Below are 22,462 nucleotides of genomic sequence, written 5' to 3' on the forward strand. Positions count from 1 at the left end.
TTCGAGGTGAGTCGGAAGCCCAACAGGCATTTCTCCAGTTCCCAGCACTAAACCTGGAGATGTTTCACCCCAGAGTTTGAGGAGATATTGACACAATGAGGCACGCAATCACACACACAAAAAAAAAAAAAAGTCATGAAAGAGAAAGGATGAAGGCGCAGCCACGTCCAAGCCATGGCATCCCAAAACACTGCTCCCGAAGAATGCAAATGTAGAACCTCCATGCTTGGTTTCCACCGAGCCCAAGGTCCTTGCTGGGTCCTCCTGGAGGAGGAACCATCCCAGTGCTGAGCTGGAAGTACTGGGCTCAGCATTCCCAGGCTGCAGAAAAAGGACAAAAAGCAAAGCTCTGGAGAGGAAGAACTAAACACTCCCCTACCTGCTTGTGCTGGTGGGACGACGAGCCCTTCCCTCTGGATGGGGAGCAGCTGCCATCGAGCTGCTCGCTACAATCCGCCGTCCACTGCAAAAGGGATAGAAAAGGCATTGTGTAAAATAATAGCCGGGCTGGGGAAACTGCTGCATCAGCCCGCAGCAAACATCACCCAGGCAGCACCGTGAGCCTGCGGGACCGTCAGCAAAAGGCAGCGTGACTGTGCTGGGATGCGGAGCATCCCCAGCCTTCCCTCTGTGGCACCAGCTCTGTTCCAGAATAACAGGGCTCCCTCTGACCAGCAGGGATGATCCTGAAGGCTCTGGCTGGGAAATGCTCTGCCTGGCGACGGCCACGAGAGGAAAGCTCCAGAAACAATGGCAGGAAGCTGGAGAAGCTGCCACAGCCATCCCTGGGTTGCATCGTTACCGAGGGTTTTAAAGATGGGGGGGGGGAGGGGAGGAGAAGTTGTGTTGTTTTTTTGTTGTTGTTGTTCTTTTTGTTGTTCTTCGTTTTTGTACTTCTGTTGTTTTTTTAATTTTTAAATGAAACAGAAGACAGAGCTGCAGATTCGGCCAGTGCATTACGGAGGTGTCTGCACCAAAACAACTCCATCTGGGGCCACTGGTTCCCACTCCACAACGAAAAGAAGAGCCACAGCTTAACGCTGAAAGTAATAACAATAAAGTAACTTTCCCTCCAGAAAGATGAAAGACCCTGCTTAATCCTTATGCCATTTTGATTCCCTGCCACGAGGAAGCAGACTGCAGAGACTCAGTAACTCACCCCAAGTCGGCGATTAAGTCGCAGCAGAACCCTGCAGCTAACACAGCTCTCTTGGTCTCAGTCCAGCGCTCAGCCACAAAACCATCCCTCCTCCTGCAGCTCTCATTAAAGGGAGCCCGCTGCCTTCAGCCTGGCTGACAAACCAGCTCGCCCGTGCATGCACACTTATTGCTTTGATAAGAGCGCTCAGGAAGAAAAACAAACGATTCCTGATTATTTCTTACGGAAGTCTGAGGTATGACTAAGGTAGGAGAGCAAATATCTTTTGGAGACAGCAGATAATTCCTTCTTAGCACACGCATGGCTTGCTAACAGCAGGTGACACATGTAAATCATCCTCGCCGCTTGTCCCATGGATAGCCTGGACTGTGCTGGAGACTCACACAGAAGTCTTATTTCCAAGTAGTCACACTGAGACACAATCACACCGAGCTGCCCCACTCGAGATGCCCTTAAAAGCGGTGCAACTAAGGTTCGGTGCTCAGAGAGGTCCCATGAGTACTTTCCTTTGAAAACAAAATCTGACTGTCGTTAAAGACAGCCTCCCTAGAACTCACATTAAAAACGCCAGCGGCTGCTTTCATCAAGCCATGCAGAAAAGCCACAATCCCATTTCCACACATGCAGGATGGATTTGGCTGTCACAGCAGAGGCGTGGGCACACCACCCCATCTCCTGACAGCGCTCCCATCTCGCACTCAGGTCTGGCGATGTCTTTTAAATGAGCACGAGATCTCATGGGCCCTTTTCCTTATGGGAAAGGGCAAATTGTTCCAACACTCAGTGCTGAGCCTCCTCTGAATCACAAAGTAAAACCTTGACTATTCATTTATTTCTAATTCAATAGTACTTCTCAGCTTGTCATGTTGAATACAGCAGCACTGCCTGTTTGACCTGAAGCCCCTCCAAAACATCACTTGAAACACAGCCATTTCCTGGCCTCAGGTTAACAAAATACACCGTTAAAGTGCTTGGGATCACTTGAATTTTCAACTTATTTCCTCCCACTTTCAAAGGTTCCTTGTACTGGTGATGTCTTTATGCCATGGTTGGGCACGGCACAGGCTGCCCAGGGCAGTGGGAGCTCACAGAGTGGTGGGACACCACTCTCAGCCATAGGGTTTGGGTGGTGCTGCGTGGGGCCAGGGTTTGGATTCAGTGATCGTTGTGGATCCCTTTCAATTCAGGAGTCTCTAGGATTCTATCACAGAATCACAGAATCATGGAGGTTGGAGAAGACCTCCAAGATCCCCACACCCAACTCCAACCCACCCCACCATGCCCACTGGCTGCATCTCCACACTTCTTCCCCATCCCTCCAGGGACAGGGACCCCACCACCTCCCTGGGCAGCCTGTGCCAGTGCATCACTGCTCTTTGGAGAAGAAGTTGTTCCTAATACTCAACCTGATATGCTCATCCTATGCTCACCTTACGGATGGGATTGCTCATGTATCTCTGCAGAACAAGTACCGCCTTGCTGGGACACTTCTCTGCCACTGGGGCAGAGGGAACCTGCAGCAGAATGTCACACCCCACCCACTATCACACACCTCCAGCCACATCTCCCAGCACACCATGGCACCAGGACTTTCCTTAAAACACCACCACCAGCTCAAGGGGTTAAATTTCTCCTTGTGTAGGACTTAAAAAGTCAGTTTTTGAAGGGACAGCTCTTGTTATCTTTGCTCCTAATGACACCATCAAACCACACCTCCTCTGAGCCATCCCTCTGTTTGCTGGGTGTTGTTTGTGGGGGAAGAGAGACCTGCATTGGTCCAGTCCCAAGGGACAACCAAATGGCACCCACTGCTTCCAGGCACGTGTGTGCTCGTACCATACCCTGTGTATAGCATACTCCCCTCGAAAAAGAAACCACGGAGTGGCCAAAAAAACCACAGGGCGCACCCCAAGGCCACTTCATGGTAAATACAAAATGCAGTCAGCAGATCTTTACCAACTGTTGGCACGCTCCTATCTGGCCGAAGGAGAAAGCTGCCCCAAATCCAACATTTCCTTGCATTTCTAGGCTAGGAAAGACGCTTTAGAAATAAGAAATCTGCCCCCAAGCCGGCACGTTATTGCATTTCTAGGCTAGGAAAAGCGCTGCAGCACGGCCCCGGCCCCACGGCTCACGTCCCCACCAACCTGTGAGATGTTGGACTGGGTCTTCTCGCTCTCGCCATCGCCTTCAGTCTTGTCGGTGAGCAGCCCCTGCACCTGGTACTCCAGCACGTAGCTGTCGATGAAGCGCTCCAGCTCCTCGATCTCCTGCGAGCGGCTGCTGCCCGCCTCCGAGGAGGCCGAGGCCACGGATGAGTTCTCCATCCCTTTGGCTGTGAGACCGCGGAGCGAGGGGACCTGGGGAGGGAAAAGGATGGGAAGTGAGCGCTGCTCCTCGGGCACTTCCCACTCTCTCCTGCTCCAGGCACAGTCACAGGCGTGCCTTTCACTTTCCCTACACCTGGTAATTAGAGAAAGCAGCCAGGCTGGGCTTTGGCTGCTGTTCTCCTGTGGGTTATTGCAGGCTGGAGACTTTTTTGCTATATTTCTGCGTTTCCAATTTATAGTAATTGGCCTGAAGATGATCTTCAAGCATTTTTCTCCAGCCAGCTCCAAGAGATTCCCTTTGCAATGACGTTCAGTAAAAAAAAGGCAGCAGGACGGGGCTGGGTGAGATGCTCCATCCAGACCTGCCATGTGCAGCAGGACACGAGGATATCAGCACACAGATGTTCCAGCACCCAAAAGGTCCATCTCTGTTACACTCTAACGCCTAAGGACCACATCAAACATTTTGTCTGTCCTCCTCTCTATAGAAATACAAAATGTTTGCCCAGAGCTGTGGGTGCCCCATCCCTGGAGGTGCCCAAGGCCGTGGATGGGGCCCTGAGCAGCCTGAGCTGGTGGGGGGCAGCCAGGACACAGCAGGGGTAGGGCTGGGAGGGCTGGGAGATCCCTTCCAACCCAACCATTCTATGGCTCTATGATCTTTAAGGTCCATTCCAACCCAACCATTCTATGGTTCTATGATCTTTAAGGTCCCTTCCAACCCAACCATTCTATGGTTCTATGATCTNTTCCAACCCAACCATTCTATGGTTCTATGATCTTTAAGGTCCCTTCCAACCCAACCATTCTATGGTTCTATGATCTCTAAAGTTCCTTCCTACCCAACCATTCCATGGTTCTATGATCTTTAAGATCCCTTCCAACCCAACCGTTCTGTGATGCTATGGTTCTATGAAAAGCTTCTCTTGGACTCGGGCAGCAAGCCAGATGCTGAGTCAGCAGCATGACTGCAAGCAGTCCGGTGAGGAGGTTTGGGTGTGGAGGTGAAACAGCAATCACACCGGAATCTATTTTTAAAACTTGTTAAAACTGGATTAGAAAAAAAAGAGGGAAAAGTCCTGCAAAACAGCAAAGCATGCATCTGCAAGGGGACCTGCAGATAGCCCCGGCCAAATCGTCAGAGAGCAACAGCAGCCAGGGTCACAGAGTGCTCTGCATGCAGATTTTAGAGATGTTCTTACTGATGTCCAATGAAAACACAGAGCAACGGAGGACAAGGCTGCGCAAATACAACTGGATGCACGTACCAAAATCCAAACCCCCTTTTGCTCCCAGGGGAGGACCGCCACCACCTGGCCCATGTTCAGGACACAGATTTCATCTCTCGCCCTCCCTTGCTCTGCGTATTCAGTCTGGTTGGTATAAAATTACCCAGCAAAATCTGAGTGAGTCACATGCCATCCGGATGGGAAGGAGAGAAATCTGTTCCCAGCTTGTGCAATTTGCAGCTCCCGAACTATTTCTCATCTGTCACTGCTGAACAATTGCAGCTTCATTTGGAAACCGCTGAGAACGAGCAGTTCTGGCCTAAGGATTTCGTCTGCTCAAGGAATTATTCCCAAATGTGCCCAGACTGTCAAAAAGGCTCATTACGGAGATCAACATCGCACATTAGCTCCTGAGCAAAATCATGTGCCATGTTAAGAAGGAGAAAAACGTAGAAGAGGAGCCCCAGAGAGCATGGAGCCCCAGCGGAAGGCATGCCTCTCACCCCCTGGCTAATTAGTGACAATTACCAAATGGAAAGCACCAGTTATTAAATGGAAAGCGCTACAGAAGAAGGGGACAACCAGGACCAGTGTCCTCGTCCCCAAGGGCCACACCAGCATGGAGATGTTCCCATGACCCATCAGTGTTCTGCTCGTCAGCAACAGGGGAGGCGGAGGATTGAAAGAGATTGAGTTTATCCGAAGTCAGCAAACAAGCACAAGGGTTAATATCCCAACTCAGCACTGCCCCTGCTTTGGGCAGATGGCTGTTCTGGAGATCTCCAGGATCTCCACAAGCTCCCAGCAGCTCCAGCTTTTTGCTTCGTGGTGTCATGGGTAAGGAAACCTTTATGGCTGGAGCAGGTTTCCCATCTCTCTTGGACGAGATGACCTTAGAGGTCTTTTCCAACCTTGGTGATTCTATGATGTCGCCTCACCCTTGCACAAAGAAGAGGTTTGGAAACAAAACCCTGAACCTACACATGAGCAGACGACTGACAGCTTTTTGGGGAGTGGCAATCCCTTGGACTTGTGTTGGTGTAGTGTCTTCACCAGGGATTCCCAACTGAGATACACTCCTGTATAATAATTAATAGCAATCAAGCTCAAATCTGGATTTTTTTCCCCGTTTCTCCCTTCTGCCCCTCCTTTGTCTAAGAACAAAGGCCGTAAGTTTTTGGGGTCTAAAAACCATCTTCCAAACCTTTTCTATAAAGCCCATGCATTGCTCATTGTTACTATAAAATACAGAAATCTACAGATGTGCAAACCGATTGTTACAACTTAGCAATGACTAATAATAATTATACACTACCACGATGTTAATAGCTGTTATTTTCTTTGTGATTTAAATGGGGTTCTTTCTCTAGCCCTCCAATTACGCAGCTTTACCCTTAATCAGCAAATAAGCGCAATAAGAACGAGGGTTTTTTCGACATTTGTACGTTCATCCAGTAGACAGCACCCGCGTAACAGCACCCAAAGGCGCTCCAGGCTCACACTGACCTTGAGGAACCAAAAGGTGAACAGAAGGAATGAACCCATATGAGGCACCAGTTTGAAAACCCGCATCTACTGGTTGTGTATTCTCCATTCAACCATCCCTGCCCTCATCCTCCAGTACTAATACACAGCTTGACGCAGCAGCGAGCCGCTCCTAGGCAGGCTGACAGCCTCCTGACCACGACAAACCTGCTTGCCATATGGGATCCATCACCTCATGCTTTGCTCGGAACGGGAGCAGCTTCCCATAAAAGGAAGAGGCAGTGCAGATGCCTCACGTACCAGTGCGGCCACCTCTGCGCTGCTGCGAGCTGCTGCCAGAGTCCCCGTCCCCCTCCTGGGTGGCTTATTCCCTATTTCAGTAGCACCCACATCAGCATTCTGCAGAAGACCCTCCTGTCTGCCACAGAGGGTATCTCACGCCCTGCAGGTGCTGAGATTAAATCCTCAGAGTAAGCAATACAGCCCCAAAATCAAGGTCTCGTTCTTTTCCATCGGCCTCCTCACCTGCTCACGCTTCTTTCCGGGGTCGGGCAGCAAGGCAAGGCACTTGGTCAAAGCCTCCACCACCTCCCTCACCCCGTGTGCCCACCATCCCGCCCAAGCCTTGTTTCTGTTTTTATGGCTCTCCTTGGCCTTCAGTTTTCTGTTTGACATCTGGCTGAATTCAAGTCAGGCACTAAAACCCGACCTGACCGCACTTGAAGAAACCCTCTCCTTTCTGCCTCCTTTTCACAAGGATGGAGTAAATGAGCCACAATTCAGACACTGGATCCAGACAGGGATCTGCTCCATCAGACCCCAATAGGGCTCCAATCCACTGGATCCCAATAAGGCTCTGCTCCATCAGATCCCAACATGTCTCCCCCCGTTGGACCCCAGCAGGGTTCCACTTCACTTGGTCCCAAATAGGGCTCTCCCACCACTGGATCCCAAACAGGGCTCTGCTCCATCAGACCCCACGAGGACTCCACTCCATCAGATCCCAGTTGGGCTCTCCTCCATCAGATCCCAATAGAGCTTCCTTCCAACAGACCTCAGACGGGCTCCACTCCATCGGACTCGAAACAGGGCTCCACTCTGTCCGATCCCAACAGGGCTTCACCCCATCAGTTCACCACAGGGCTCCCATCTATCAGATCCGAAATAGTGCTCCCCTCTATGGGACCCAAATAGGGTTCCGCACCGTTGGACCCAAGTAGGACTCCCCTCCACTGGAGGCTCCCTTCCATCAGATCCCAAACAGAACTTTGCCCCACTGAAACCCAATAGGGCTCCCCTTGATCAGATCCCAGTAGGGCTCTGCTCCGCCTGATCCCAGTAGGGACCCCCTCCACCGGATCCAAAATAGGGCTCTGTTCCATCAGATCCCAAACAGAGCTCTGCTCCACCCAAACCCAATTGGGCTCCCTTCTGTCGTATCCCAGTGTGGCTCCCCTCCATCAAACCTGAACATGGCTCCGCTCCATCAAACCCCAAATGGGGTTCTCCTCCATTGGACCCGAATTGCAGAGGTGTGTGCAGAAGGATCCCGTTTGGGGTTGGAGCTCCTGCTCACTGCCACCGCCCCGGCTCATTTCCCACCCTCTCCTTTTAATGAGCTCCTGCGGCAGCAATATTTTCTCTTTTAAAGTGGCAGACTTCCATCAACAAGTAATTAGCGGTGTGCCTTCCTCCAACAGTGAGAGCACTGCGATGAGAGGCGAGCAGCTCCGGTGTGGAGCGTGGGAGCAGCAGTTACTATGGAGAAGGAGGATCGCTGCGCCCAGGTACCGCCACATCTCAGACAAACATCACGTGTAGGCTACGGATTTGCTGCTCCAACATCCTTCTGGATGACAGCATGTAAAGCACAAGCACTGCAAACGGTTCCATCTCGGAGCTGACCCTTTTCTAGCTAAGCTCTGAACACCTTGCAGTGAGCGGCTGCTGCTGGATCTGGCCTCAGGCTTTTCAGAATGGCTGCAGCCACGGCTGGCTGAGCATTCGCTGTATTTCATCATCTCCCTCGGTTTCTGCTACCTGGCGATGCAGAAAAGCCCCAGTGACAGGCGAGGCGCCCAGCAGCTGCCACGTCTCGGTGCCATCGACGTGCCCGGCATGTCACCGAGCAGGCGGGTGCCGCCGCGAATCAGGACGGAGCCATTCCCATTAGAATAAATACAAACAACAACAAAGGAGGGGGGGGGGGAGCTCCCTGCTGCGCCAGCTCTGCTCCCAGGACACGAAGCCAAAATCCTCCTGTGCTGCACCGTAGGGTCCAGGTGCCACCGCACAGCTCTGTGGACTGAGAATGGTCCCCAGATGGCCGCAGACAGGAGGGGTTTCACCTCACCTGACCTCTCCGCCAGCCCCACGCCAACACTACTGACCTTGGAAGCAGCAAGACAAAGCCAGGAGGGTGCCAAGTACAAAAGGGCGCAGGATCTGACCCAAACCAGCTGCCGACGCTGCGACCCAACACGGAAGGGAGCACGGCGAGGCAGATCTGTGCTCTCACGCAGTGATCTCCCATGCAGGTTGCTTCACTGCCACAAGAGATCTCCTGCGCTTGGAGGGTGGATGTTTTCCCCTTGTTACACAAAACCAAACCCCTCTTCACCTTCAGAAACAAAAAGCCTCGTGTTGTGTCAAATCTGTGTGCTCCATTATGCCAAGTCTGTGCGCTTTCTTGCCGGCGGGCAGGATACTACCTTTGGTTTGTGCTGAGTGCTGTGCAAAAAAGAAAGGGGAAACCCACAACAAACGAAAGGAGAGCAGAGGTGGGCTCACAAGGACATCGGGGAAGGCGTTCTCCTTGCATGCACGGAGAGGGCATCTGCATCCTCACAGTGCAAAATTCCTTGGCTAGCAGAGAGCGTGCCCCACATCCCGGTGCCACGCTGCTCCCAGTGCACGTGATAAACACCCCTGGGAGACTGATCCCATACATTCAACCACACATTCCCACCCCGCGCTCACTCACCCCTGCGCATAAGATCTTTTGCAAATAACCGAAGGGAGACCATTATCAGAAAGCAAACCTTTTCTTTCTGGGCACTGAGGCAACATAATGGGCACTTGTGCAGTGAAAAGCCCCGTAATCCTAAAAGACACATCCATCCCTCGTGGGGATGTCAGCACGGTGTGGCGATCCCTGCAGCAGCATGCTGACCCCATGGAGGGCACCCGTCCCCTTACAGCTCACAAGGATCACGGCAATGAGCGTTGTTGTGCATCTCGGGGACGCAGCTCACCCCTGCTCTGCCCCCAGGAGGTTTTCTGAGTCATTAAGTGCCTCCAGTGCTAGGAGACAACTGAAAGAAAGCAGCAGCCAGGGTGCCCACGTCAACAAGAGCTTGCAAATATTTCAGTGGAAAAGAACAAGAACTGGGGAAATAGGCAGTTCTGCACAGACAGAATGAGGAAAGGTCTCCTACGCACTTATTTCACGTTTTCCTGGGGTAGGACACGTGGCACAACGTCTGACCCTTGAACACTGGAGTACATCTGACCTGAGCTGGCTGCCAAATCCTTCCCTTCCCTGGGGCTCACGGTGTCCTCCTTCGCTCTGTTCCCAATTTGTGCCATGCTCTGGAGGTGCTCCAGACCGCCGGCTTCCACCCAGAAAAGTGATCGCATTTCACAGAAGTGACTTTTATTCCAATCTGATGAATAATCCCAATGCACCTGGCTCCCTGAGAATGAACCAGCCTAAAAGGTGCAGCTTTGCCATACCCCAGACCACTGGCATCAATCCTCTGGGCCATTCTGTAGGCTGATGGTTTGATCAGGCTCATTATTTTCTCCACCACTGTAGCTATGAGTCACACTTGCTCTCTGTTTCCCATGGAAAACAACTGGCCACCTGGCATTAAAGACCTTCCACCATTAATGACCCTATATCCATTTTTCAACCTGTGAGGAAGCACAGCATCACCTGCATGTTCTCCAATGGATCTTCCATCAGTAATTCCATGAGCAAACCTGACACTCAGCTGCACCACCACACTGCTCCAGTGATATTTTTGGAAGAGGCTGCAGCTCACTGCGACCAGCAGGGAAACTCCACGTGCTGAGCCCAGCAGGATGTCCTGGCCATGCATCATCAATCCCACAGCAGAGCTCAGATCCTGCCCTATGCCACCCCAATGGGACGTGTCCTTCAGTGAACCAATCCTGTCCTTCAACAATCCAACACTATCCTTCAGTGAACCAACCCCATCTTTCAACAAACCAACACCAACCTTTAATGAATCAACCCCATCCTTCAGCAACCCAACCCCATCCTTCAACAACCCAACCTCATCCTTCAACAGCCCAACACCATCTTTCAATGATCCAACACCATCCTTCAATGATCCAACACCAACCCTCAACAAACCAACCCCATCCTTCAACAAATCAACGCCATTCCTCAACAATTCAACCCCATCCTTCAATAAATCAACACCATCCCTCAATGAACCAACCCCACTCCTCAGCGCACCAACCCCATCCTTCAGCGAACCAACCACGTCCTTCAGCGAACCAATCCCACAAATACCAAGCAGAGGAACTCCCTAGATAGGAATTTTAATGCAATACCGGCCAGCCACCAGCCTTTGTTTTGAGGCTGGAACTGCATCTGCTTGTGCAATCGCTTCCTGACTGGCACTGTAGTCACCGTGCATGTCCCCAAAGCCCTGCTGCTCCCTGCAGTGCCACCTCCTGCTCATACCAGTGGTAATGATGCTAAAAGTGTCGGTGCAGCGATGTTTATTGCCCAGGGGATCATTGGGTTTGATTAACACAAGGTAAATGAAGCTCAGCTCAGAGAAGTCCCAGTGGATGGGTAAGGACAGGAAGGTTTTCATTAATGTGAAGCAAATGTAGGTGACAAACAGGATGAGTGCATTTTGCTTATCTATGTCATTATCGCAAATAATTGGTTAGAGAGCACATGTGCCTCTACAGCCACCTGTAAAACACAGCTCTAGGGCCATTTGCTCACCTGCTGCAGTCCCTGGCTCTGGGAAGGAGGCACCTCCAGGACAGCAGCCATGTCACTGCTGTCCCAGCCACCCTGTCCCCAAGTGTCCCCTTCCTACAAAGCCCTACATCTCACAATTCCCTCCAAGCACCATTATTTTGGCATACACGGGATGGGCTGAAACCCCAGGGCCAGAAGCAAAGAGAGCAGCACTGGGGTAGGGGACTGTTGTCACCTCCCCTAGCTGGGCTAACCAAGGGAAGTGTCACAGAAGATATGAACTTTCTGGCTTCCAACTCACAAGGATGCAGCTCATGGGAAGAAACAGGCACAACCAGCACTCTGACCTGGCACCCACACCTTGTTTGTTTGCTTCTCAGCCAAGGTCAAGCCCAGCGAAGCAGCTCAGATAATCTCAAGGCAAATTTTAACTCTTGAGTGGAAAAGGAAGTGTCTGGGGAAACGCCGAGCTGCCTGCAGGGAGCAGCCCAACATGGCTGGCAACCAGTCCCAGTACAAGGGCTGTAAATCATTGACCCGGGGATTACTTAGAGACAACCCAAATGGGGTGTGTTTACCACAACACAGACTGGCCGGAAATACTGATTTTGATAAGTTTGCCTCATGACCCAACTGGATCACAGAATCACAGGACCATGAAGCTTGGAAAAGACCTCCAAAATCCTCAAGCCCAACCTCAACCCATCCCCACCATGTCCACTGACCATGACCCTAAATAGGATCATTAGCGTTGGAGTAGACCTTCAAGATCCCCAAGCCCAAGCCCAACCCACCCACTCAATGTGCACTGACCATGTCCCCAAGTGCCACATCTCCATGGTTCCGGAACACCTCCAGGGATGGTGACCCCACCACCTCCCTGGGCAGCCTGTGCCAGTGCCTGACCACTCACTGGAGAAGAAATTGCTCCTAGTTTCCAATTTACAGATCTGGCTGAGGATAGGGTCCAAGACCACCTGCAGGCATCCAAGACTTCCAAGATCCACCTTTGAGGAACACCGTGTCTTGAGGAGCCCAGCCAAGAGCCCACCCGCAGCGACAAGACCCATCAGTTATGCCCAGGTCCCATTCCCAGACAGGGAAGGGAGGTCCCTGTGTCTGAGGTCCCTTCCAACCCAACCACACTGTGACTCTATGACGAGAGCTCGGAGACACATCCACGAGGTAGTTTTACACCGGTTTTAGGGAGAACCATCCGCAGCTTCAGCAGAAGCGCTGTGGCAGGGAGCCCGCTATTCATGCACCTTTGACCTCAGAGAGAAGCCAATACAGTGCCCAAACTAATTAGCTTTTTTTTTTTTTTTTTTTTAACCAAAGCACAGAAGAAAAAAAAGGTAGAAGGGAATTTGATCGTTCAAGCAACTGTTAACAGCATACACAGAGAGACACAAATGAAGTAGCTAAGCTCAAGGAGAGGCTGGAAAAGGCACTTCTGGAATAAACGGTACGATACATTTGGCCAAGGAAACAAACCCTGCGTCCAGCCCCGGTTTACTGTGAGCACTTGGAGACTACATAGGAAAGCGGGAGGAATGCAAACAAACAGCATGACTGACCTAGTGTCTGCGTGCGGAGTGGCACTGGGAATGCTGGAGCTTGGTGCTGGGCTCTCCCAGCCCCACTGGAGTTTTATTCTCAGAAATTAATGGCATGGAGCCAAAGGGGGAAAAAAAAAAAATACCAAAGAAACTCACATCACTTGTTTTCCAGCAGCCCTGATTTGGCTTGGTGAGTTTTAAATAGTTTTGGTCGAGTCAAAATGTTGGAAAGAGCTCTCCCTATTTTCAGGGTTTGTTCTTTTCAAATAAAGCGTTTTTGCTTTTGTTGCTGCTCTCCATTCAGTGGTGCAAAACCATCCCAACACATTCTGCTTTGGACTGGACAAGGAGCCTCAGCTTGGTGCTCTTCGCCAGTGACCGTCCAATGAAACCCAACGGACCCATCCTGAGCGAGCAAAGCTAAAAACCCTCAAGCCCTCTTGTTCCTCACAATCATCATTGTCAGCACAATTCTTCCAAGGGCCAATTGACAGAAAAAAAATACAATAAAATTAAAAAAATCCCCACACTCACCGCCAATTCCTTATTCTCATCCCTAATTCTTCTACGCAGGAGAGCTTGGGGTATGTGAGGATAACTTGGGGTGCACCCAGCACTGAGCATACAGCACAGAGCACATCATTTAATGCCCTGCTGTAATTAACGTGCGGTAGCAGCTAGAAACACACAGGAGCTTCGGGCAAGTGTCAAACGTCTCACTTTCTTTTTTGTTTTTACTTGAATAAGAGGGAAATGGGAAGACCCCCATCCCACCCCAAAGGGAGCGCGGACTGCCGCAGCCCCGATTGCTTTTTCAGGCCCTCTGCTCACAGCGATGCGTGTGGTTCAGCACAAGGAGCTCCTCCAGGGGCTGCTCTGCTCAGTGAGAAAATATTTACTCTGCAGAGCCTGCCACAGATAGCAGCACGGCCGCAGAAACCCCGCTGCAGATAAAGCCCCGCCGCAGATACAGCCCTGCCAATGCCTCCGCACTGCTCTCCTGTCCCCTGTCAGGTCAAACCAAGGATACTGAACAGAACAGGGGGGAAAAAAACATGTTTTGGGAGCGGTGCTGACTTGCTGTTTGCAGGTGCTGCTGTCAAGGCGCTGCTAACCTCACTGATCCCATCAGGTGCTTTAGCGCGGGGCTTAGCACTAAGCTCTGCACAGCACAGGGAACCGGGCTATAAACGGCTGCTGTCTGTCCAGCTGCACTGCTGGGCCTCTCCAGATGTTGGGGAGAAATGGCTGTTTGTGACCGAGCAGAACTCACCCCAAGACGTAAGGCTTTGCTGCTCTGCTCTCTCTCTCCCAGGCTGGCCTCCATTTATCTGCGCTGATGGTGCTGTTAAATCCCGCTGACGTGCTGCAAACCCCTGTCCTGCTGGAGGAGAACGTGGCACCAGCCCCTGCCAGCGACCAAACCGACCCTCCTGCAAAGGGGGTGGGCAGGGAGGGCAGGGCAGCAGAAGGACCAAAGAGGGTGAACAGCCCAACCCTACAACCACGAGCAGGGCAGGGAGCACCAACACACCATTCCCACCCCTCTCTCCGGCAGAGGGAGGACTTCATCCAGCACACGTGTGGTTGGGGAAGAGGATGGGGCTGTGATGAAGGGCGGGACCATGCTGGGTTGGTATGGTGGGGCTGCAGGGCCATGCAGCACGGTGCCAAGAGGCCCAGCTGGTCACGGCGGGGTGGCCAACCAGGCCAGGAGAGGCAATTCACAGGTGTGAAACTGATCAGGCTAGGAGTCCTGCTCTCTGGCTTGCCTGGCTTGAGTGAATGGACAATATTATCCAAGGAATGATGGGAAATCAAGCAAGCAGCTTGGAGGAGCCGAGGAAGATTCGTGAGGGCCGGGGAACCCTGCACTAACTAGGGAAGAGCAAGATTATCATAATTAGGTCAGCTGGTGATAAGCTTTCTCGGATGCACACATGCCCGTGAGCACTGCTGCACTGCCATAAAGTGGCACTGTCTCCACGGAGCCAAGAAAGCCAGATGCAGGGTCCCACAGGCCACCAGGTCTCTCCTCCCACTTCATCAAAGCCAGAAGAAACTTCTTCCCAGTGGCAGGCATCCAGGAGGTGCAGGCTGAGCTCTGGGAGAGGGGCTCAGGTCAACATAGGGCTCAAAAGCACAACAAGTGAAGGCTCAAGCTCCAGGAGGCAAGGAGCAAAGAGGATGACCCCACTACAGGGTAAGTACAAGCTTTTCCCCATGCAAAGGGAGCTAGAGCCTTCACATTACCCATCTCTTCCTCCAGGCTGGGTCACACCAGCTCTGCCCATCCTGGCAGCCTCAAGGCATGGCACAAGGAGATGAAAGGGCCTCAGCTCCAGCCCTGGAGCAGGAATTTGGCTGAGCTCACCTCCAGATGTCTGACACTGGCCCAAGCAAACAGGAAAGGGAGACCAGAGGGGAGGATGTGCTCGCCCTCCTGCCCCTCCTCTTGCTTCCTCACCATCTGTACCACAGCAGAGCCATCAGTTGTCTCCAACTAGTCTGTGCAGCCCTGCAGCCCAACCTGTGATGCTGCAGGAAGTGAATGCACTACTGCAGGAGCTCCAGCTGTCACCAGCTCAACCCAGCACACAACCTCCACCCTACATGCCTACCTGCCCCATGGATGCTTCATGCAACCACAGTCACTACAGTTCCTTACCCAAAGAGCAGGAGAACCCCTTAAATACACACAGATAATTCCCATACTCCTGGATTGTGCAGAAGATCTCGTGCTCAAGGCTCACATTCAGCCTGCCAACCCCTCCTTCAGCCTTCCAAGCGATGCTCTCATGCTGTCCTGTGCCCCAGTCTCACGCCAGCACACCACAATGCACCAGCTACCGTATCTCACATATTTGGAATTGGAGTTCACAGGTTTTTTTTGTTAAAAAAAAATTGCCTAATCAAATGCATTGCTTCCAAGCTGACATCCCTCCTAATGTTTTAATCAGTAGATGTAGATGCTCAGGAGAGAGCTGACATGGCCTGAGTTACTGTAAGCACTGCAAGGACACGGCTATGTCTTGTTCCTGGCGTCACTGGGTGATGTGGAACCCAAGGGGAGCAGAGCAGAGAGTCAATGAATGCCAAAACAGTTCTGCTTCCGAACAACAGCATGCCAGGTAACTAAGGACCCTGGACAGGTACATGATTTGGTTGGAATTCTAGGGAAAAAAGAAAGATGATCCGTGAACACAAGCAAGGCAAACCCCAGCTGGCTTCCTGAAACACATCTGGGAGACGGCCAGCCTCAGCTCCTCAGCACAGCCTGCCATCTCCATGCAATTAGGCGCAAATTTCCACAGCTTCCCAGTTCCTCATCCACCACTGGCCATCAACTTAGCACCAGGTAAGCTGGAATCATAGAACCATAGAGCCATTTACATTGGAAAAGACATCACAGATCCCCAGGCCCAACCCCAACCCACCATGCCCAATGAGCATGTCCCCAAGTGCCACATCTCCACCACTGAACACCTCCAGGGATGGGGACCTCCCTGGGCAGCCTGTGCCAGAGCCTGACCTTGCCTGACTTTGGAGAATTTTCTTCTAATATCCAACCTGAACCACTACCTCTTGTCCTATCACTAGCTTCCTGGGAGTATCATTAGTTACTTGGAAGCATCTGCCAATCAACTTGTGCATTATGGCCAGCACTGCCATCAGGAAGCCTCCCCTGTGTAATCTCCCTGGGACACAGCTCCATGAGAGGACAACCACATAAGGAACAGGGGAAACCTGCCTCCTGCAAGGCTACCACACCGCTTCCAGAAACATCTGACAGAACTGGCCAGGTCTGCTTCAACAGATATCTCAGTACAGATGACACATAACTCGTGTCCTCAGCTCTTTGCTCCTTACTGCAAGATCCTGGGGTCACCAAGGACCTGTTACGGGGCGCTCAAAGAGATACCTTGGCCACCTACAGGACCTTCTCAGTATGAGAACTCTATCAAAAACCTGGGAAAGCCTAAAATTCACCACTCCCCGAAATCCAGCACTGTCAAAGCAGGGTCAAGTCCCCACTGTGCGCATCACACAGACCAAGGGTGAGGATGAGCGAGGAAGCATCATCGGCCCTACTGCTAAAACCATCAGAGAAACAGAGTACAACTTTAGCAACCAAGGCAGGCAAGCTAGAGACAACCCAGGAGCTGAGAGTCACCGCAGAGAGCTGACCACTGACCGGCAAAGGACAGCAAGGGTATAGCACTGCTGTCAAAGAGGTGACACCTTCCAGCAAGGATCCCATCCCAGACCAATTATTAGCTCTGCTAACGACAAAGATAGTCCCTACCCAATCTTATAAACAAAAAGATGTGAAGCAAGTGCCAGAATTTCCTAAGCAGGTCAAAAACGCTTTCTGGGTTTGAGCGTTAGGGTTTGGTGGGGAGAGGAAGGGCTCTGGGTCGGCTGGGTTTGTAGGCTCCCCCCAGAGCTCCCTTTAAGAGAAGCAAAGTGATGCTGCAGCCAGCTGTGCTGGCTTCCAGCACAGGAGAACAATTAACCTGAGACGAATGCACTTTTTTTCTTCTAATGCAGCACATGGCATGCCACCAGTTCTCTCCGAACGACCCCAGACGAGCTCATTCCTCCGTCAGGGTTCGCAGGCCCCTGGGCTGGCAGCGTGTCCTCCTCGAGCAGCGTGCTGTGAGGATACGCCTGGCACATCGCCCGCCCCCAAAACGCGCCTTTTCTCACCCAAACATGGGGTGAGGAAGCAGATGGGCTGCTGCTGCATGGAGCGCTCGTACCGCGAGGTGTGCGGGGAGAAGAGACGAGCCGGCAGGGATGACTGTGCAGAGACAAGAGAGGAATGGCTGAGTCACTTCCTCCCCCAGAGCCCTAAATAGAGGCGAGCGTAAGGAAAATCGTTCTGCGAGCTGACAAAAAAAGGAACAGAATCCCCAGCAAAAAAAAAATAAATAAATAAAAGTGCAAGTAGTGACAGCAGAAAGGGAAGGGGAGAGCAGGTGGCCCCAGGTTGGAGCTGTAGTAAAAGCCGTCACCAAGAGGGCAGGTAGCACAGGGCACGGCTTCCCACTCAGCCCTCCTGAAACGGGTGTTCACCAAGCACATTAATAGCAGCTCCAAGCCCTGCATCCAGTAAAGATCATCATCAAGGGCCCATGGTCGTGTAGGTCCCTTCCAACCCAACCATTCTATGGCTCTACAGTCTTACAGGTCCCTTCCAACCCAACCATTCTATGGCATTATGATCCTACAGGTCCCTTCCAACCCAACCATTCTATGGCTCTATGATTTTACAGGTCCCTTCCAACCCAAACATTCTATGGCTCTACAGTCTTACAGGTCCCTTCCAACCCAAACGTTCTATGGCTCTATGATCTTACAGGTCNAACCCAAACGTTCTATGGCTCTATGATCTTACAGGTCCCTTCCAACCCAAACATTCTACAGCTCTACAGTCTTACAGGTCCCTTCCAACCCAAACATTCTACGGCTCTACAATCTTACAGGTCCCTTCCAACCCAACCATTCCACGGTTCCACAGTCTTGAAGGTCCCTTCCAACTAAACCATTCTAAGGATTTGTGATCTTTCAGGTCCCTTCCAACCCAAACACTCTATGGCTCTACGATTCTCCAGTCCTGTGCTGAAAAGCCACCATGCTGCACTTCAGTGGGAAGCTCCTACACCAGGATGCTCCCATTCTCCCTAAGCACCCTACAGACAGCTACTCAGTACAGCCAGGTGCCTTCTTGTTCCGTAAATCTTGTCAAGGACTTACAACTTCTGCTCTGCACAGTGCCAATCACAGCACGGCCCAGCCGCCTACTCAGATGGCAGGTGATGCAAAGAGGGTTAGACAAGGAAAATCCTATTGAATTCAGAGATTTGGGGCCATATCTTGGACTGTCAGTTATTTGGAGTGGATTTTTTCAGCATTAGCAGGTTCAGTGCCCCAAAGTGCTGCCATAACACAAGAGGCCATAATGAGGTGTCCCACAGGGCATGGAAAATCCCTGCTGCCAGCTGATGGAGGGCACCAGGTACAAATCTCTGGCGGTATCCCTACAGCTGACTCCTTCCTTGGGCTCAGTCTGGATTTTTTTGCTTAAAGAACATTTTGTGAGGCTTAGAGCTGGCCCCACTGCAAACCCCAAACCCCACTGGGTATCACTGAGGTAACCCACCTGCACCCAGCCAACATCACTGCTGCAGCCTCTCCCTGTGGGCAAGAAGAAATTGGGATTTCCCTTCTCCACCCATTTCCTTAAAGCATCTGATCAGCGAGATCTGCATTCCTCTGTCCAATCTGGCTGAAATCAATCCCGAGGTTGAAACTTTTGGGGAGGAACAACAAGCAAAATCCCATCTGACTGCATAAACCTCATCTCTGTGAACAAAATAATAACAGTAAAAAAAGCACAGAAATGGGAAAGAAGCCTCAGTTTGAAGTGGCTGTTGCCCCTTAATAAATAAATCTTTCACCTCATGTAATGCATATAAAAAACAACAACAACAACAAAAAATGGCCACTCAGTGTTCTCCTTTGGGCTGATTCCTGGAAAGACGCTGTGTGCCCCACCGATATTCAAAGCCTGGGAAGGACAGCCAGCACCTCGGGGTTTTAATAAAGCCCTGTACTACTGGTGTGCTGCAGGATTTAGGGCTCAGATAAAGGGTTTTGCTTGGCCAGGCCACCAGACTGCTGCTGTGATGGTGCAAGCTTCCACCCTTCCCAAAGTTCCGTATGGATGAATGATGTCCCCCAAAGTGATATCCCCCAAAGCAACATCCCCCAAATAGACAACCCCCAAAGTGACAGTCCCCTAAACTTTTGTTCCTAACATTGTCATCCTCCAAAGCAATATACTCCAAATCGTCAGGCCCCAGGCACTGACTGTCCCCCAAAGTGACAGTCCTCAATCCAATGGCCCCAGACCTCTCGGCTGAGCGCACGGCGAGCCCCATCGCCGTGAGTGGAGGTGGTTGGACAGAGGCAGCTCCGTGCTCCCCGACCCTCCGTCACAGTGCAATGTGCACATGGCAAAAGACAAAAAATGTCATCTCATGAAACATGCACAACTGCAAAGCCTCCAGCTGCCACGGAACCCAGGAACTGGAGCTAACGACAAAGCGCGGTGTACCTGGCTGGCTCCTTGCTGCAGGACGGGGGAAGCTGGGGGCAGCCCTGTGTCTGCTGGGCACGCCTGTCCCACTGACAGCCCCAGAAGGAAGGGGAAGGCTTACCTGCACTCAGGTGACACCCTCCACAAATTGCTGCACGCTATGAAATGCTCCGGCAGCGGGCTCCTTGCTGAGGGGTGAGGCGGGATGTGGTTCTACAGAGAGCAGAGCGAGAAGTTGAGGTGGGTCACCGCAGCTTCTCCTCCCATGGGGAAACCAGTTTGTTGGGTTTTTTTCCTTTTGCTGTCTCTGCCACTTGGGGGAGAGAGGATGAGGGATGGAGGAGAGGAGGAGAGACGAAAACGATGCCTTTCCCAAAGCACAAGAACACTCCTGGTCACCGTGTGGTCCCCAGAGCCTTGCATGGCTACAGAAGACCCCAAAGGAGAACCAAAAACCTGATGGAGCTGTGGGTGTCCCTGTTCACTGCAGGGAGATGGACCAGACAGCCTTTAAAGTTCCCTTCCAACGCAAACCATCCTACAATTCTATTCTACGGTAACCTCTTTGTTTCAGCAGGAAAATTGGTGGTTGGGTGCACAAATAGTTTAAGAATACCCAATGGCATCTCCACCCCAGTCTGAAAGGAATTTCTCTTAGCGTCAGCAGCAGGGCTCCTATATTGTAAATGCACATGTATGTATATATATACACACACATTTGTATAAGAATATATATAAAATGGCCAGACTCACAAATGAACAGCAAATTCCTGGTGAGCCATGCCAGCTCTTCATTCCCAGTGACTCAGTGATGACACTCATGGAGCAGAACTTCTCCAAGGAGTTTCACAAGGACATCCCAAAGCATTTATGGACATTACCTGCCTGTAAGCCCTAACAATGCCCCACATCTTCCAGACAGAAAGCTCCAGCCTGAGCTGCCCCAAACACACCAGGAGAGAGCTAACTCTGAAACCAGCTGATGTGATGTGCAAAGTGGATGCTTCTGCTAAACCAATGCCAGGACTCAGCCAGAGGCTCGTTCCAGCAGCAGGAGCACGAACACAAAGAGGTTTCAGGGGGGTCTGCTTGCAACTCTGCAGAGAATACGGGCAAAAATGGTGCTAACTGCTGCAATCTCACCTTGCTCCTGTTAGGAAAAGAGCAGGGGCAAGGACAGGTGCTGCGAGGAACAGGGACAAACCCCAAAACTGGGCATGGAGAGGAGGGTCAAAGTAGCACAGCTATCGCCAACGAAGTTCAGAAAGCACGAGCAAGTGCTGAGGGGCATATCCCCATCTCCCCTCCACTGACCACAGAGAACGTTTCCATGCTTTGCACATCACTGTGCAAAGGAGGAACCGCCTGTGGACCATTCCCATCCCAGCGGTGTGCAGGGCTGACTCAGCTCCAGCAGCAAGCGTGAGAGCAAGGAGCCACCTCAGACAGCTCCCTGCTCCCTTTGCCAGTGCAGCACGGGGCTCGGTTTATCTCAGGAAGGACTCCTCCTGCAGCCCCGGGCGCTGGGCCTCCTCCTGCAGATCCGCTGAGATGTGCTGTTTTGCTACACGTGGATCTGACGTGGCATCATTCTGCTTCTGGCTTCCCTTTAAAAGCAGCTTCGGGTTTGAGAGATGACAACACGCAGAGCTGGACAATGTTATAACACCTTCACTGTGGCACGGGGAATTTGCAGAGCCTCCGGGTGCAGGCGCTGCAGGAGGGCCTAGGCTCCAAACCGCCGAGGGAACGCGATTTAAACACAAACACAGCCCGAGCTGCCCAGAACAAGGCAGAAGGAGCGCGGATGTGAGCCACGCTGTGGTTCTTCCACTCGGTGGAGCTCTGACTGGGTGCTCCGATGGCATCCAGCAGCAGAATCCCACCCTAGGGGTGGTACTACGGTCGAGGGACGTGGTCAGCAGGCACAGTGGGGACGGGTTGGGGTTGGAATCGGGGATGTCGGAGGTATTCTCCCGCCTCCACAGTCCCGCGGTTCTGACCACCCAGCCGCGCCGTGCTGCATCTGGGGGCAGAAGCTGGCGGCTCGGTGCCTGCGCCCACCTCCACATCTTTCGCTGCTGGCGGTGACCTCCAGCTGCAGCCTGCGCCCGTCCGAGCGGCGGTGGAAGGGCAGCAGGCGAGAAGGAAGGCGGTGCGGGCAGACAAAGGGAGCCCACCTGCGTCAGGGGGCAGCGGGGCACGCCGGGCGCTCACGGCCTCCTCCCCGCCCCGCGAAGCCGCACGTGCAGGGGGAAGCCCGGCCGCAGCTCCGCAGCGCTGCGGGCCGAGGCTCCTGCTGCTGCCCGACGCGGGAGCAGAGCGGCACGGCCGCTGCCCGCAGCACCGCGGGGCGAGGAGCGGCCTTCCTCCGCCGGCCGGCCCCAGAGCATTGTCTGACCGAAAAACGGCCCCAGCGGACCGATCCGTGCGGCACCAGGACGGCCCGGCTGCCGCGCACACCCCCCCCCCCTCCCCAACGCAGGCTCAGGGACAGCGACCTCGGACGGAGCCCGCGGCTGTCAGCCATTGTCACGTCTTTACAGCCGCAGCGGCACGGGGCCGGAGCGCGGCATGCCGCCCCGCGCGCGTCACGGGGAGGGGAATCCGGGGGAGCGGCGCCCCG

General features: G+C 52.6%; 1 protein-coding gene across 7 annotated transcripts in view; it reads right to left on the reverse strand.

The window, feature by feature from the left end:
* Positions 1 to 21,602, reverse strand: part of CTIF (cap binding complex dependent translation initiation factor) — a 99,146-nt gene extending 77,544 nt beyond the window's left edge. For 2 of the 7 annotated variants that reach the window (XM_021379957.1, XM_021379953.1), the window contains exons 1-3: positions 7,670 to 8,562; positions 3,307 to 3,519; positions 380 to 463 (exon numbers count right to left, since the gene is read on the reverse strand). In XM_021379957.1, the coding sequence (XP_021235632.1) occupies positions 380 to 463; positions 3,307 to 3,519; positions 7,670 to 7,798 (426 nt within the window). In that variant the 5' untranslated portion in view covers positions 7,799 to 8,562. Of the gene's footprint in view, positions 1 to 379; positions 464 to 3,306; positions 3,520 to 7,669; positions 8,567 to 14,004; positions 14,113 to 18,897 lie in introns of those variants that run through there. The other 5 variants (XM_021379955.1, XM_021379958.1, XM_021379954.1 and 2 more) reach the window with 5 other exon arrangements.

The sequence above is a fragment of the Numida meleagris genome, chromosome Z (assembly GCF_002078875.1).
Source record: "Numida meleagris isolate 19003 breed g44 Domestic line chromosome Z, NumMel1.0, whole genome shotgun sequence".
Classification (NCBI taxonomy): domain Eukaryota; kingdom Metazoa; phylum Chordata; class Aves; order Galliformes; family Numididae; genus Numida; species Numida meleagris.